The sequence below is a fragment of the Pseudoliparis swirei genome, chromosome 7, assembly GCF_029220125.1.
Source record: "Pseudoliparis swirei isolate HS2019 ecotype Mariana Trench chromosome 7, NWPU_hadal_v1, whole genome shotgun sequence".
NCBI lineage: Eukaryota > Metazoa > Chordata > Actinopteri > Perciformes > Liparidae > Pseudoliparis > Pseudoliparis swirei.
This window is the reverse complement of record NC_079394.1, coordinates 22074930-22093574: the sequence shown is the minus strand read 5'-3', so window position 1 is coordinate 22093574 and position 18645 is coordinate 22074930. Positions and strand designations below refer to the sequence as shown.

General features: G+C 44.2%; 1 protein-coding gene across 1 annotated transcript in view; it reads right to left on the bottom strand.

The window, feature by feature from the left end:
* unc5db (unc-5 netrin receptor Db) overlaps positions 1 to 18135 on the bottom strand; it is a 283470-nt gene extending 265335 nt beyond the window's left edge. Inside the window, exon 1 of the mRNA XM_056418402.1 lies at positions 18067 to 18135. Coding sequence (XP_056274377.1) covers positions 18067 to 18118 — 52 coding nt within the window. The 5' untranslated portion in view covers positions 18119 to 18135. The remainder of the gene's footprint in view (positions 1 to 18066) is intronic.
* Positions 18136 to 18645: the final 510 nt, after the last annotated feature.

Below are 18645 nucleotides of genomic sequence, written 5' to 3'. Positions count from 1 at the left end.
CTGCCTGATGGATTGTGGAGGTCTGGATCATGGTCCATGCCCACTACCAACTATTCATACACTCTGTCATATTCATTGAATGGTTTGTAACTCTGTAATGATTCCTTCTGGTCACATGACATATATTGCACCTGTCCATCCTGGAGTGGGATCTTCCTCTGTTGCTCTCCTGAAGATTTCTTCCATTTTTTCCCTTCTTTTTTTCCCCCTGATCCGATGAGAGGTCTTGGGACAGGGATGTCTATGTGTACAGATTGTAAAGCCCTCTGAGGCAAATTTGTAATTTGTGATATTAGGCTATACAAAATAAACTGAATATTTCCAGGACAACAAAAACTGGATCACACCCATCATTAGACACAAGTCTGTGGGAGGCAATTTAATTTCCGTAGGCGGGCGCGATGTAAACATAATAGTCTGTTTCCCGGGCAACAATTTGTTGTACTATTTCTTTGGATACATCATTGACAGCATCACTATATTCTGACCTCCTCCAAATCAACATTCCCACCCGGTCTCTCAGTCTGCCTCCTCCATCAACCTGACTGTCCCCCTAGCTCGTCTGTCTAGCATGGGGTCAAGAGTAGGGTTGGGTACCGAGAACCGGTGCCAATGTGACTCTGCCCTGTCAGCAGGTTACAATAGCCAATCATTTCACTTTGAAAGCAAAGGCATGCGCCGTGTTTGACCGGGTGAATCCGTGCGAAGCACACCAGTGTCAGGCTGGGCGCGATGGGGAGACCGTCACCGGTCCCCCTGAAAACATGGAGACCAATGATGACAAGAGCAGCCTGAACTCAGATTAGTACCGTAACGGTGATTGCAAGTCTTGCATTCATAAAAGTAGGCAAACAAATAATAAATTAGCCATTATAACTATGTTTAAGCTAGCTACGAGCTAGCGCTAGCTACGAGCTACGAGCGTGACAGTCTGCTAGTAGATGTGTTGATGTACACCCGGTGTTACCGGGAATATAATTACAGAGGAATAAAGACCGTGGGGCATCACTTTGTTTCAGTGGAACTCTCGCTCTCAGAAGCAAAACTGTATTTGTCACATGTCATCTTCAGTACCTCTAATTGGTTGTTCTCTTTGCCTATCAAAACAGTGACAGGATTAACCCTATAAGGTCTGCATATGACAATACATATCACATCATATAATGGAGAACATATATTGTGTATGTTAACAGTCTGATATCCTTTTTTTGTCAGGGTGGCCATGATAATGGCTTTTATAGGGAATATGGCCAAAGAGGTTTTTAATGTCCTCATTGTGCATTTTTTTATTTAAAGTATGGGTTCAGGCACCGTTTAGGCACCGGTATCGTTTTAAAAGTACCAGTTTAGCAACGGTATCGAAAAAAACCGATATCCATCCCTAGTCATGAGCCTTTAGCCGCTCTGCTCCTCGCCTCTGGAACTCCCTCCCCCCTGACATCAGAAACATTGACTCAATCTTGGTATTCAAAACCCACCTCAAAACTCACCTTTTAGGCAGGCCTATGCCTGACTTGTTCCCTGTCATGGTTGCTCTGCTGCAGACTGTTCTAGTTTTTTAACTGTTCTGCTTTTTTAACTGTGTCCATCAATTGAACTGTTTTTAATGTGTTTAAACACTTCCACATTAACAGTTTCACACACGTGCCGGCCTGTGATCTGCGTCTGACTGACTGCACGAGGCCTAAGTTATGCTAAACAGATGTTTTTAATCGCGCTATCCTCCCATTTACTTAATTTAAGAGTGAAGTATTGCTTTAACAGATTTCCCAAAAGATATTTTTGCGACCGTCCCGTGTACACACGTCTCTCTGGTCCTGATGTTTGAGATGCAGTGAATAATGTCTGGGAAACCAAAAGACTAATTAGATGGGGAACTGTACAAAAAGAAGAAAAAGAAGCATCACAGTCGTCGCGCTGGTCTTTGATCGGTCAGTCAGTGCTGCTATCTTTAGGTTCTACAGACCTCCTCATTCAAAGCCCACAGTGACTTGCCGGGAGACGTGTTGGATCCAACAGTCAACAACAAAGTAGGATGGGAGCCAGAGTCTTCAGTGATCAAGCTCCTCTTTTATGGAACCAGCTTCCACCTTCAGTCCGGGAGGCAGACACACTCACCTCATTTAAGAGTAGACTGAAGACTTTCCTGATTAATAGTACTTATAGTTAGGGCTGAATCAGGTTTGCCCTGCTATACACTGAGCACCTATCTCATCTTCTCTCTTTCTCCTTAGGGATGAATTTTCATCTCTCCATCACACATTATTAACTCTGCTTCCTCCCCGGAGTCCTTGTGACTTCAAGTCTCAGCGGGTCCATTGGACCTGGCTGGATCTGATTAAGGGGGCCTTGAGCCTGATCCAGGTCAGTGGGTCCATCAAACAGTGCACATCTCTTTAGAAGCTGCAGGACGCTCTCTCTGGTCCTGCTTGTGAAGCCACTGATGTTTGATATGCAGTGAATAACATCTGGGAAACCAAAAGACTAATTAGATGGGGGACTGTTTTAGTCAATGTGTGTGGAGGCAGCTAACTTCAAGCTTCCCCACACACTAAAAGCGACAAATCGCCGCTGTTCCCTCTGGATATCTACGTGGTGACGCGATGCCACCTTTGTTATTGGATGCAGCCGCTCTGTGTTTACCCTCGACACTTTAATGCGACCTGCCTGATCGGAGAGGGATCGGATATGTTCCGTGGTCAAAGGACAAGCAGATAAACCCATTTAATGTCGTATTTATTCAATAAAAGCCCTGCCGCTGTGTTCGCTGCTTACTCTTCCTCCCAACAGTATTAGTAGACTTGTTTTCAGGGAGAATAGCCGCTAACAAAGCTTCTCTAATTGTGTGTTGAACACATTTAATTTCCTTTATCTCCATCACAATGGAAATCCCCCCGTTAATTTCAATTTTTTTATTTTGAAGCAACAGAATGAGGAAATGGGACTCAGGCAGCAGCTCCTCTCTTCATGTGGGAGGGGATGGAGACCTGGATTTGTTTATTGTCCATGATCCTGTCCTAATGCTATCCAACACCCCGCTGAGATCAGGCCACCTCGGTGTGTTGTCTGGCTGATCTGGGGTCTGGGATCCTGGCAGAAGTCACATTGACATGACAGCTGTGGTGCACAGACAGAAGTGCATGTGTTCGGGTCAAACTTCATTCGAGGGCATTATTAGTTTTGCTATGTCTGTGGAAAGAAGACTCAGTAATATCACATCAATCATACATTTTACTGCCGAGTAAATCATGAAATAAATGCTCTGAAAATGAAAACTCGGAGGAAAAAAAAAAAGTGTAAAAATATAATAACATGAACTTCAAATAATGATGATGTAATCCTCATCGGTGGTTATTTATTGTGGGTCCATGCTGGTGCTTCTGCACCTGCCAGGCTGATGGTTCTGGGCATCGACCTGCTGTTGGAGAGAGTGTGAGCCTCAAGCACTGAAGAGAGAGACGGTGACACCATAGCAAACAAGGTGACGCAGCTGGCCCGTTTCCAAGTGAACAGGTCTCTAAGATGGTTATTGTCGTGTTTCCTTGTCGTGTTTCCTTGTTGTATTTCCTTGGCGTGTTTCCTTGGCGCGTTTCCTTGGCGCGTATCCTTGCTGCATATCCTTGTCGTGTTTCCTAGTTGCGTTTCCTTGTCGCGTTTCTTTGTTGCATTTCCTTGTTGCGACGCGTTCCCTTGACGTGTTGCCTTGCTGCATTAGCTTGCGTTTCTTTGTCGTGTTTCCTTGACGCATTTCCATGACGCGTTTTCTTGAGGCAATTCTTTGTCGTGTTTCCTTGTTGCGTTTCCTTGTTGCGTTTCCTTGTCATGTTTCCTTGTCGCGTTTCCTTGTCGCGTTTCAGAGGAACTGTTTTCATTTACAAATTATTGGATGATCGCCGAAGGCTCCTTTGTGTGCTAACAATCCCGTCTTAAGTATAAACATAAACAGCAACTCATAGAATAAATCAATAGTCACCACAATGGCCTTCTTTTCTACTATCCTGTTCAAATTAAATAGATAATCACGTTATTTCCCTTAGAAATAACCACATTGTGGTAGATATAAATCACATAACCTTTTTTTAACACTATTTTCACATCACGCTGAAAGATGTGTTCGTATATGTTAAGGGTTTTAGTAAAAAAACATCAAAACACTTTTCTTCCTGCAGCACCTGTGTGTGTGTATGTGTGTGTGTGTGTGTGTGTGTGTGTGTGTGTGTGTGTGTGTCAGCCACTGGTCACAAACGGTGTGGTCCAATGACTAACGCGTACCGGCCAGCGGAGGCCTAGAGGTCCTCTAGGCCGGACAGGACATGGCAAGCTCAGACTGGCGCTCCGCGCACTATCCATCAACAACTTGTCCTTCAACATCGTTCTGTCCCGGTAGGCCTGCCGCTACGCCATGGATCAACAAAGGACATGTTTGAACAGCTGACCCAAGGCCATGAAAGTTGGTACAGCAACAGCAGAGAACCATCAGCGTTTGGCATATCAAAGGCCATGTGTCAGACATCCGAGAAGATGCCTGTGATTTAATATCGGAGAGGCTTTTGTGCTGCGGCTACTGGCTTTTCGACTCAGGTTGCTCAACTGCTTCCTTAATTACTGTAATGAAATTTGGCCCATCATACTGCGCAACAAGTCATCTGTTGGAGGGTTTAAAAGGGGATGTCAGAGGACCACTTAAATCAATATATCAAGACCATGAATGTACATAATTTAATATCAATCCATCGTAAAGTTGATTACATTTTTTATTCTGGACCAAAGTGGTGGACTGACATATATCCCATTATGTAGCTGCTCCTGGACAGTTTACAAGGGTTGGGTTTGGATTATTGATGAATATATACGTTTTGGGCTGAGTGGTTTGGGATTGGCTCTCGTACTGGGTTGAGTGACCCGCACATTACTAAATGATGACCTTTCGATTCCGGACCGAGACAGCACTGGTGAAAATTACAAATGACCTCCTAATGGCAGCAGATAAAGGACTCATCTCTGTACTGGTCTTGTTAGACCTTAGTGCTGCGTTCAACTATTGACCATGACATCCTTTTACAGAGACTGGATCAGTCGATTGGCATTTCAGGCACCTCACTAAGTTGGTTTAAATCCTATTTATCAAATCGATCTCAGTTTGTATTTGTAAACGATGAAGCCTCGATAACCACCAACGTTAGTCACGGAGTTCCACAAGGTTCTGTGCTTGGATACATATTATTTACCTTATACATGCTTCCTTTGGGCAAGATTATCAGGAAACACTCCATAAACTTGCATTGTAATGCAGATGATTCTCAATTATATCTATCGATCAAACCAGAGGAGACCAACCAGCTCACTAAAATTCAAGACATAAAAATGTGGATGACCTGCAACTTCTTGATGTTAAACTCAGACAAAACTGAAGTAATTTTACTCGGCCCTGAGCACCTCAGAGATCAATTATCTGGTGATGTGGTTTCTGTAGATGGCATTGCCCTGGCATTCAACACCACTGGAAAGAATCTCGGCGTTATCTTTGATCGGGACTTGTCCTTTAACTCTCACGTGAAGCAAATCTCATGGACTGCATTTTTTTCATCTACGTAATATTTAACAAATCAGACACATCTTGTCTCAAAAAAGTTGCAGAAAAACTGGTTCACGCGTTTGTTACTTCAAGACTAGATTACTGCAACTCCTTAATATCAGGCTGCTCTAATAAATCTCTTAGGTCCCTCCAGTTGATCCAGAATGCTGCAGCTCGTGTACTCACTAAAAATAAGTAAAGAGATCACATGACTCCTGCATTAGCTGCTCTACAATTGCTCCCTGTAAAATCTAGAATCAATTTAAAATTATTCTCCTCACCTACAAAGCCTTGATTGGTGATGCTCCATCATATCATAAGGAGCTTGTAGTACCATATTGCCCCACTGGAGAGCTGCGCTCAGTAAATACGGGGCTACTTGTGGTTCCTATAGTCTTAAAAAGTAGGATGGGAGCCAGAGCCTTCAGTTATCAAGATCCTCTTTTATGGAACCAGCTTCTACCTTCAGTCCGGGAGGCAGACACAGTCACCTCATTTAAGAGTAGACTTAAGACTTTCCTCTTTGATAGTCATATAGTTAGGGCTGAATCAGGTTCACCTGCTGGGGGACGTTTTAGGATACCCTGAGCACCTATCTCCTCTTCTCTCTACTTTTGGATGAATTTTCATCTCTCCATTGCACATTATTAACTCTGATTCCTCCCCGGAGTCTTTGTGACTTCACGTCTCATAGGGTCCATTGGACCTGGCTGGGTCTCATGCCAAGGCCCTGCTGATGCCCCGCCCACTTCTCCTCTCTACCTCATAGAGGTCTGGATTTGTGGTCAATTCCTACTACCAACTATTTATACACTCTGCCATACTCATTTTATGTGTTGTAACTCTGTAATGATTACTTCTGGTCACATGACATCTATTGCACCTGTCCATCCGAGGAAAGGGATCCTCTTCTGTTGCTCTCCTGAAGGTTTCTTCCTTCTTTTTTTTTCCCGTGAAAGGTTTTTTTTCAATTTTTGGAGAGTTTTTCCTGATCCGATGTAAAGCCCTTTGAGGCAAATTTGTAATTTGTGATATTGGGCTATAGAACATAAACTGAATTGAACTTTGAGTGGGAACATATCAGAATTGACATAGGTTTGGTCTAATGAATGGTGTGATTACGTGTTTTATAACTCTGGTATAGCGATGGCAGCAACGCATAATGACACATTGCTAGCGATGTAGCGTGACGCAGTCGGCATCGGTTCTGATTCCGTCGACAAAGACCTAATGTGATTATACCATCAGAAGTATTCTTATTCCATCAGAAGGATCTGTCAATGGTTTGCAATGTTTTTCATTGTTAATTTGGCTAGCATAACATTTGAAGCCGAGCCAAAGGGTTCTATGAGCTGAGTGGACAACAAAGATCTCCTGTAGCCGAAACATATCTAAACTAACAGTTGATAATGTTTCCATTGTGGAAGAACCGTATGGGATGTGAATTAATACAGGTCTTAATAAAACAAACCCTTAGACTGGTCAACATTTCTTTTATTTGGCAAGTAAAAAACATATTACCTTCATTATTGTTAATTGTAAGAAACAGAGGCCTGCTGGACAGCTTTGAGTCTGTTATTATTTTTGCTAAATAATTGTGTGAACAACAGTTAAATGTTGTTAAAAAAAGTTGTGGGTGTTCATTTATAATTCAATAAAGCCACTGTGGCCAATTTAGTTATTTTGCATATCATTTGCATATTATTTCCACCAATCAATTGGCTGAAAATAACGTGGCCGATAAAAACAATAGGTTGACTCCAAAACAATACAATTGCTATAGATTATGGACTATGTATGATTCACTTAGAAACTAAAGACATTCAAGATGGGCTGACAGATTTGAGTCGTGACCCCATAAATCAATGGGACATATTTTCCGATAACAATATTGAATTATCTTTTACTTGATAAGAGATGAGGCACAGATTCTATCAAATACAGCCGATGATGCACGCAGACACACACACACACAAACACATTCCCCAGTAGTCCTCATGGCTGCGTGGAGGCTTGCTAAATAGGATGCTATCATAAAGCGGTCATGTAAAAAACTTGTCTGGTCCGCACCATCTGTAAACACAGATATGAAGAAGTTCATTGAGACCTGACACCTCTAATTGTGCAGTCTATTACAGCACCCATGGAGCGGCAGCATTTATGAAGACCAAATTAATATGCAAAGAAAGAGCTGCTTTTTTCTTAAAGACCCCATTCCACTTCAAGTTTCAAGTTTCAAGTTTTTATTGTCACATCCCCTTTTATACAAGTATAATCGGTTCGTGAAATTCTTATGTGCAAAACACCCGACAGCAGTAGCAGACTAAAAAAAGAATAAGAATGAGAATAAACTATACAATATCCACACAAAAAAAAGAAGAAAGTATTAACAATATATATATAAAACAATGTAATAGAATATACATCATGGCAATATATATATATAAAACAATGTAATAAAATATACACTTTTTTGAGACTATATATATATATATGTATATACATACAATATATATATACAATATATATATATATAAACAATGTAATAAAATATACACCATGGCCATAGATATTCACAGAATATGTTCTGGTGTATAGTGTTAATGAGGGTCTCAGTCCTTGTTCAGCAGCCTGATGGCCTGACTGAAGAAGCTGTCCCTCAGTCTGTTTGTCGGCACTTGATACTGCGGTATCGCCTGCCTGACGGTAGAAGGGTGAACAGTTTGTGGCGGGGTGGTTATTGTCTTTCATCATCCGTTTGGCCCTGGCCACGCACCGCTTGGTGTATATGTCCAGGATGGAGGAAGCTCACCTCAACGATGTACTGTGCCGACCGCACCACCCTCTGTAGTGCCCTACGCTCCAGGGCGGTGCAGTTCCCGTACCAGACGGTGATGCAACCTGTCAGAACACTCTCGATGGTACTGGTGTAGAATGTTCTGAGGATGCGGGGCCATGTTGAATTTCCTCAGTCGCCTAAGGAAATACAGGCGTTGTTGGGCCCTTTTCACCACGTGAGTGGTGTGCGTGGTCCATGTGAGGTCCTCGGAGATGTGCCCCGAGGAACTTGAAGCTGCTGACCCTCTCTACTGCAACTCCGTCTATGGAGATGGGGGTGTGCTCTCCTCTCCGCTTCCTGTAGTCCACGATCAGCTCCTTGGTCTTCTTGATGTTGAGGACGAGGCTGTTCTCCTGGCACCACTGTACCAGTGATCCAACCTCCTCCCTATAGGCTGTCTCGTCGTCGTCGGTGATCAGCCCCAACACTGTTGTGTCGTCAGCAAACTTGATGATGACGTTGGAGCTGTGCATGGCCGTGCAGTCATGGGTGTACAGGGAGTAGAGGAGAGGGCTCAACACGCATCCCTGAGGGGCTCCCGTGTTGAGGGTCAGCGGCTCTGAGGTGGTACCGCCCATCCTCACCACCTGGCGCTGGCCCGACAGGAAGTCCAGTATCCAGCTGCACATGGTAGAGTGCAGGCCTAGACCTCTGAGCTTGGTGTCGAGCTTGGCGGGAACAATAGTGTTGAACGCTGAGCTGTAGTCCACAACCAGCATTCAGTTCCTCCTCCAGGTGGGAAAGGCGGTGTGAAGTGCCATGGCAATTGCGTCGTCGGTGGATCTGTTTTGACGATATGCAAATTGCCATGGGTCCAGCGTGGCAGGCAACATGGAACAAATGAAGTCCTTGACCAACCTCTCGAAGCATTTACTGACAATCGAGGTGAGGGCTACGGGTCTCCAGTCATTCAGGCAGGTTACCTTGGGGTGTTTGGGGACAGGCACAATGGTGGACATCTTGAAGCTCTCAGGAACAACAGCCTGGGACAGGGAGAGGTTGAAGATGTCGAAGACTCCTGCCAACTGGTCTGCACATGCTCTGAGGGATGTGGTCGGGACCTGCCGCCTTCCGGATGTCCACCCGCTTGAAGGCTCTGCCACGTCAGCCTCTGAGATGATCAGCAGGCTGGTCTCCGCTGCCTTGGCGGGCTGCCGTTCACGTCGAACCGAGCAAAGAATGTATTTAGCTCGCCTGGGAGGGAGGTAGAGGAGTTCTCTTCACCGCTGGTTTTCCCTCTGAAGTCCGTGATTGTCTGTAGCCCTTCCACACACCTCTCACGTCATGGCTCTTGAGCTTTTCCTCCACCTTGTTCCTGAACTCCCGCTTGGCAGAGCCGATGGTCTTCGGAGGTCGTGGCGGGCTCTTTTGTATTCCGCCATATTCCCGAGTCAAAGGCGGTGTTCGGAGTGCAGCGCGAACATCGCCATTTATCCATGGTTTCTGGTTGGGATAAATCGAACCGACTTGGTAGGAACAACGTCATCTATGCATTTCTTGATGAACCCGGTGACTGAGACTCACTGACGTTGTTGTCCACGCGACCCTGAACATATCCCAGTCAGCACGTTCAAAACAGTCCTGTAGCATAGACTCCGATTGGTCCGACCAGCGTTGCACTTCCTTCACAGCGATTGGTTGCTGCTTAAGCCTCTGCCTGTAGGCGGGAGTAGTTGGATGGGCGGTGGTCCGATTTGCCGAACGGTGGGCGGAGGAGGGCTTTGTATCCATCCCGGAAGAGTGTAGCAGTGGTGAGATCGCTACCCCAGCGTGTTGCTTTTATGTGTTGGTAGAACTTGGAGAACTTTCTTCAGGTTCGCTTTGTTGAAGTCCCCATACAATGAAAGCAGCCTCGGTGTGCCGACTCCTGCTCGCTGATCGCCCAGAGTTCCTTCAGCGCTATGTCCGTGTTAGCTTGAGGCGGAATGTACACAGCAGTTACGGTGACTGCTGTAAACTCCGTAGCCAGAATGGTCGACACATGAGCATTAGGTACTCCAGGTCCGGGGAACAGAACGACTTGTGAGTATGTACATGACTTTGGTTGCACCAAGAACTGTTTATCATGAGACATACCCCCTCCACGATCTTTACCAGAGAGAGTCTTTGTTCTGTCCGGTGGACGGAAAATCCTGGCGGCGCGATGGCTGAGTCGGTAACCTACTCCATCATCCATGTCTCCGTAAGGCAGATGATGCATTTGTCCTTAGTTTCGGTGGAATTGAATACGAGCCTGTAGCTCGCATAGCTTATTGTCCAAAGACTGTACATTTGCCAGTAAAATGGTGGGTAGTGGGGGTCGATTGGCTCGACGTCTCAGCCTAACCAGCACGCCATCGCGCCTAAAATGGACGGAGATAGTTCCGCTACTGTTCCTGGCGGACGTCCGAGTAAGAGTTGAAAAACTCTGGTAGGCGGCGAGCAACTGCCGATCCAATCTCCAGAAGTGTGCATCTGTCGTACGTTAACTGGCTGCTAACGTTTTGTGCAAAAATAGTCGCAATAAGAAGAATAAATAACAAAAACTACTACAAAATCCGGGTGCTCGCAACACCGCCGCCATCACGTACACACAGCCGCCATCACGTACGGCGCCATCACTTGTGCTGATGCTTGAGAGTAATAGCTCTACAGGGCAAGTATGATTAATTACAGTTTGCAGCAATAAATGTTTTTATTTAGAGCACATGTAAGTATTTTCAGAGATAACGGAAAGAAATGATGTTCAATTAATAGCTATGAATATGTAAGCGCTTTTGTTTATCGCAGTTATGTTTGTATTTGGGTGGTTTTGCCAAATGAATAGTATCACCCATGCAGATACAGAAAAAGTACTTTTTGTATATGCCACTGTTATACTGTATATTATTTCCACAAATTATCATCTACTATGTATGTTGTATGAATATTCCATGGATATTAATATATTTTCTCCCGCTGTTGTTTTGACTCTTTCACTTTATATTATTGGCTATGTGTAAACATAACCTTGCGGACAAAATTCAAATTGAAACATTGACACTCTGAATTGGTCCAGAAATGAAAAATAATATCTATTCTTTTAACATTGTCAGAGAAACAATACTACTCATCTCTAGATTTTAAAATGAAAAAGACAGTTTGCCCAGCGGAAATCTTTTTTTTGTCAGTGAATTCTCCTCCTCACACATTTTTTATCCCGAGTGGTTTTCATCCTCAGGGAGCGATGAAGGAAGCAAAAAGAAAAAGACGTGTTCACATGGATCATGCAAATACTGCAATATTCAAAAAGAAACCCTACTTGACTGGAGTCTAGACAGGACTGTGGAATGATGTGTGGCACAACGAGCAAAGCTGATTGGATCTCCTGACGGAGATGGATGACGGGTACCTGCAGCTTCTGTACATGATGTAGCACTATAACTGAGTGGGCCCTCTCATCCGGTCCTGAACGCTGTCCCCTCAGATTAAGTCAACCGGAAGCTGTGGCGTTTTTTCCTGGGGCAGATTACGCAACCGTGACTCGGGAGTTCTAAACAACGTGGCACGATGGTTTCTCCGGGAATGACGAATCTTGAGGGTTAAGGACCGCAAGAGAACGTTGATTACCATAATACTGTTATTTGCGGCTGTTTGTGATTATTGAAGTATCGAGACAAATGCAGTGGCTGAAATATTTCTGGTTCTGTGCCACAAACAAATATTGTCCTTATCAATAAATCCCTAGATTATCTTTTTTGATCAAGTGCTTTTTTTTGCAGAAATTGGTGAAACTCCTTTACTCAAGTATTCTTTAAATAATTGTTGTTAAACTCGAATTACCAGTTGTTATAATGTTGGATGTTTCTGAGCCTGGGGTGAAATGCAGCATCACCATATTTTTTTACTCTTTTATGCATATGGAATTGTCTTCTTTATACTATACCAGTTTTCTTAAAATTAGATTTAAAAAATCACAATATATTGCTTTGTCAAAGTCTAGCTTATTCTGAAGGTAACTCAATTTCCTGAGGAAGACTGTGGGATGCGGTCAAAAGCTTTACATGCTCAAATACTGCTTAAATTATGTTTCCTTTTTTACATTATGGGATGAACTAGATCAAGAATTAACTTGTAAATAACAAAAACGTTAAAATATTCAACTCAAGAGTTTTCAAAATCCTCACATTTGTGTTTGCCATACAAAATTAGTATAACAAAATTACAATAACAAATGTATTTAGATGGAGACTTTGGCCAATCACAGGGCATTTCTTTGGCCAGAGAAAAATGGTTGCTAATAATAAGCCTTCTGGCAGGAACACAATCACAATCAGGATGATGGTCGAAGTGAATGCCCATACTTATCTGGTGGGAGGGGCTTATAGAAAGTGGAATTTTCAAACTTTGGAATTATTTTGCCTTTGCATTTCCCCCAAAACTCCTGACCCTAAACTTAAATTACAATATACTGAAACACTTTTTTATGAATCAAGCCAATAGGTAAACTGCCTACAACAGCAGTAATACACTTAGAATTTTAGCTACATGGCTTTTTTATTATGTGTTCAAACCATTATTCTAAAATATTTTAATGACTATTTTGACACAAAGAAAGCTTGTGTGCAGGAAGATGGTTTCCCCACCCCGTGACAATCCCACCTACAAAGGTTCTAGAACCAGGCTGTTAGACACCTTGAATGTGTCAGAGCCTTTCTTTAAAACCGACAGATAGAGATGACACGGAGCAGCTGGAGAAAAAAAAATTTAACATGTAAGTAGCTTTCAGCCACATAGCGGACAGGAGAAGCCAATGAGCTGCGGGGCTGATTGCCGACTACATTAAGCCTCTTAGGCGGCACGTTGACGAATTGACTCGTTGAAATGTGAAGGTAATAGTCTTGACATAGCAAAGACATTACTCAACTGCTGCACATGCACAAGTCTCAGGAGCCAATCTAATATGAAAGAGGACTTTGCTTTTATTACCATCATCATTACTGTATATCATTTCTGAATGTACAGCCATTTGGTTTCATTTAAATGTAAATCCGGGCACTGAACTGCGCACGTTGTCACCCGCAGCTGCCTGACTACAATGATTCATTATGGGGGATCGGCAGAGAAAATATAAGAGCCTCTTTACTTTCTCTGAGGGAAAATAACAGATTTGACCTTTGTCTATTTTCCTGAAAGCCCGCGAAGACAACAAAATAAGACATAAACCTTGAGATTTTTTTTCTTTTCCTCTTATTAAACCAAATTAGTCACAATATTCCCCTGCATCCTTTCTACTCTGTTCTCTTCTTTTCCTTTTTGTATCCTCCCCCCAACCTGAAGAGCACGGACAGAGAGAGGTATGATCTGTGGCGCAAGGTCAAAGGTGAACTAAGGCCTGGGGAGAATGTCGGAGACACGGTCGCGTATCCATGGAGCTTAGCAGACGCTGTTCACTACTACCCGAGTCTTCCCATCAAGGCAAACATGAGCGGCTCCATACTTTGATCTCATAACATATTCTTGGACTCGTATGCAGCATTAGGGAAACTTAATTACCAGCGAATGTACTGGGTGACATCATCACTCCTCAATCAAATATCGGATAATCCCCTTCCTCATTGTTTTCTCACAACTACACAAAGCCGCTATATCACACATCCCATAAATTAATCATCCCGAGCAAATATGCCCGGGTGTCAAATGAAATCAACGGGAGCCTCATCAGCAGCCAAGTTATGAGGGATATTACATATTAGGGCATTCTGTTTGCCTTTCCGCATCTCTGAGTGGGGCTTCATTAGGAGATAATGGTACGAGGTAATAATCAATACTCCGACCTAGAAAGGAAGTCTGCCCAAGAAAGGAAGTCCGACCAATCACAGCTCAGGAAGCTGCATCTTAAAATATCTGTTTCATGATCAGTCCTGTAAAACACGGTTGAAAAAGGCCTTTTAAAGTTTCCCTCTGGGCCACGCCGCCGCGTTACATGTTGGAAGTCAACCCTTTGGTGACCAATGGCTTGAGTCTCGCGCACCATTGATCCTCAAGAGCTCGCACTCTCCAGTCGGAAACCGCAGCGTCTGATGCCACTTTGGTGTCTGATGCCACTTTGGGGTCTGATGTCACTTTGGGGTCTGATACCATTTTGGCGTCTGATGCCACTTTGGGGTCTGATGCAACCATCTTTGGCTGCAGCCCTAGATGTGTCTTTGTTAGTTGGCGAGATTAAGTAATTGAACATGAACCAGTTTTATCGTGTACATTTATTGGGAGAAAGGTTGCACATCTACTCGCAGGATCAGCCCTATTCAGGAGGGGTCAGGACCCACAAAGTGCTGACCTCTGCTTTTCAATGCGTCTTTGTGGAGTCCCTTTTAAGATTAATTCCTTTTCCTTTTTAAAGTTTTACTGCAATTTAAAAGGTTCACATTTGCAAACGCCCAGATCTCCCAACTGGCTGGTAAGAGAGATGCTGAATAAAGTGCAGATAAATGGCAGGTGTCCTCATACACAGCGCGTTTTGTCTTGTTTATTCATAACCTCGTTTCTAGAGTGTCTCTTTCTGCCTCTGTATGTTGGGAATTAATAGTTGAAGGCTGAACTCAACAACTTTGCTTCTGACAACATTGGCTGGAAAACTCAAGGCTGTGGGGAGAAAAAGACAAGCTCCTATTGCAGGCATGTTAAAGACAGTGGAACATAAGTATGAGTGGATTATAAATCTTTTAAAAAAAACATTTCTTTTAGAAAATTGAGTTGATATAACAGTGATGGTCTCATCAGATAGCCCTGTTGACATCGTTAGTGTCTAGGCTTGAGACTTAAGGGATAGTCCGGGTGTCCATAGTCAGTAACGTATAACCTGCATCTACAGCAGCAAATATACATGTTTTAGACACCCCAAAGAACGGCGCACCTTAAAGACAGCTACATATCAAGTGTACGCTATATTTAGAATACTTTTGCAGGTTTTCCTTGTCGTGAGTGAGCCATACAGTCTGTTTCCAAAGGGAAACTGAAACCGTCGTCAATGCTCTCGCTACAAAGATACCAGACTCCATTAAAATAGAATAAATTAAAATCTGACCTCCCATAACTTTGGTTATTTTGGTTTCACCGAAGTCATCGAAGAGCACGAACAAACTATCAGCACGTTCTACGAGATGAAATTACTATTTTCTTTCAATAGTGTCTGGTGGCTTTGACGATGGCTTCATTTCCTGTCAGAACAGCTGTCGGACTGAAAGTACAACAATGAAAATATTCTTATTAGAAAGTACTCCTAACATTGACATAGATTTTTCTTTTTAAGTAGGCCTTTTTGAGATGTTTAAAACACATTTATCTGCTGCCCCGTCCACAAGGGGCAGCAGATACTGACAAGACTTACCTCATACAACCGTACGAAAAGATGTGGCCGTTTTTCAGGCTTTTTAAAGATTCTACGAAGGTGCATTGTGGGAATGTTACTGTTTCTGAATACTAGGGGCTATAAGTCAGGATCTCTCTCCCTCTGCTGCTTCAATTATTACAATTTATGTTTTTAATCTGTCCCTTGCAATCCCTCCCAACTTCATGGTGGTGCAATGACAAACAGCTGGAGCCTTAAACGTCTCATGGCTCGTAATGTTTACTGTTTGCAGCCTGTGCTAATGGGGCTTGCAAGAATATGTTTAGTAGTCACAAGCCAATAATTGGTGGGAGCCAATGGCTGCATTGTAAGAATGCATTAAGTTATCTGGGCTTTCATAAGTTCTCATCATTGTGTGGCTTTGACAGATTTTCTTCCTTGTACAGTAACACACCTTCCATGAAAATATACTGAAAACAATACTGTCAAGGAATGACATATTTGTTCTATCTTAAAGCTGCGTACTAAACTCTCAATAGCCGAGCACGTTGATGAAAAAGCTGGAGTGTTCATGTGCTCCATTTAACCGGAGGGACTCTGCACAGCCATGTTCAGTGGCGGCATTGGGGCGATGCGAGTCGTGATGCTGTGACCTCAATCTATTACTGGGCACAGTTCAGCTCCATGTGGCTGCCACACAATATGGTGAGTTCAGACCATACTGTGGCTCCAAATGGGGGAATCACATCAGTGATATTCCATCAGATTCAAACAGCATCACTGGACACCCTCACCCATAACCTACAGCCACAGGACGCAGTCGCAGTGCCACAGCCGGTAAAGTGGGCAGGAGAAAGGATGATTCACTTTTTTTCTTTACAATCAGATAACTGGAAAGGCAACCATATTCTTGTGTTGTAACATTTGTGAGATTCAATGCAATGGCTACGACTCTTAAAGAAGTTGACTAAGTCGTCGTGACTTCAACCGTCGGTTTGTCGTCTATTTTGAAGTCTCGAGTTTGCCGATTTTTTGCCGTCGCCGTCTCGGCTTTTTGCAACCGATTAACAGGAAGTGACTATATTTGAACTGTGGAGGAGTGACGTAGGCTCTGGTAAGACACTTACCTGTCAATCACAGAAAGCCCGCCCTCAAGCACACCTTCTGCTTCCTGGTCTGTTTGACTCTATATGGAGCATAATTTACTAAATGAACATCAAGCTGTATTGAAGAAGCCCCTTCCTCACCTCCTCCACTCCTTACTTCCACCACACACACCTACGATCACAGCCTTACTCTTCATCCTGACTCCACCACGCCTGAGAGGTTTCGTGCTTGCGGGTCTTGCTCGGTTTTCCGACGATGGACGTACAAACCCGCCTGCTCAAAACCAGTTTCTGTGGTATAGTTGCCCCCCCCCCCCCCCCCCCCCCAGGACCACCCAGGACCACGTTCTGCCACCTTGCCATCCACTCAAGACTCTCAGAGGTGAAAACAACCCTAGTCCGCTGGTGCTTATCCCACATCGAACTGGGACGGATGCCCAATTCCCAAGCGGGCACGGCCACCTCACGTCAATTTTTTTTTTATCCGACAAAACGTGTAAAACATGATCTTGATGTAAACCACATGGTATCAAAAATGCACTGCTCCCTTTTAAAAATGTTTTTTTTTAACGTGTCAATGCTTTTTTCTTATTTAGTGCTCCTATTCAACATGAATGCCTGTCCCTTTTGCCCCTGTAACAACAGCCTCCTGCACCCCCCCCCCCCCCCCCCCCCCCGACCTGGCCTCCCTGACACTGCATCTAGTTCATGAAATCAAGGAGTGGATCGAGCTCAAATGAAGACAGAAGCAGACACAGTAACTCCCAGATATATAAATAAAAAAATAAAAATGCCTTGCCATGCCTGTTGCATGACTGCGTGACACCTGTCTCTCCCCAACGCAGCGCGTTTCATGGTGGTGGATTCATTAAAGAGCTGCGCGTGGAACGTGAGTGAAAACGGGACAATTAACATCGATTTATGAGCAAGACGAAACAGAGTGGGAAGTTGACGGCCGGAGCTATATAGCTTGATGAATCAATATAAACAGCTTTGGGAGGGGCATCAAATAGTGGCATTAAATCAGAAACACACGCTGAAGAATGAAATTACCACAGTGGTGCATTTAAAAACCTTCAGAGATATGCAAACATATTTACAAACGCGATAGAACGCGTGCCAAGTGGTGCGTAGCCGAGCGCATGGAACAATAAGCTTGGATTTGTTTTGCTCTTTCTTTCTTTCTTTCTTTTTTCTTCACGCACACACACACACATGTATCACACGCAACTCTTACCTTTGGAGATCACTGACACCGTGCAGTAAAGGAGGAGCAGGAGGCGGCCCATCGCGGAGTGGTAACGTCCTTTTGTCAGCGCACCCATCCCGACGCGGAGCTGCTGTCCGCGGGCGAGCTGCGGGGCTGACGGGGCTCCGGGGCTCCGTCGGCGGCGCCCCCTCTCGCCTCCTCCAAGCTGGACGAGCCCAGCTGCGCAAGTTCCTCCAGTAAACCAGTGAAGGGCAGAGCTCGGCACTCTGGTAGAGGGAGGAGGAAGAGGAAGAAGAGGAGGAGAAGAAGTGGTGAGGGGCTTACGCGCTGTACTGTGTGTCGGAAAGGAAGAAGCATCTTCACTTCACTTTTGCCGCGAGCGTGTGCGCGGCGGGAGAGGCGTGCGCTCCGACTTTTACCCCTCTTTCTCTAAGCATCATCATCATTATCATCATAATCACGCGAGCCGACCTCGTGGTAACCAATGGCAGAGTGAGGGAGGCGGAGAGGAGAGGGCTGCGTGCACATCTCCTAGTACAAATGCATCGGTCAGGAGATCCGTGGACCAATGGCGACAGCAGCAACACAAACAGAGCACAAGGAGTT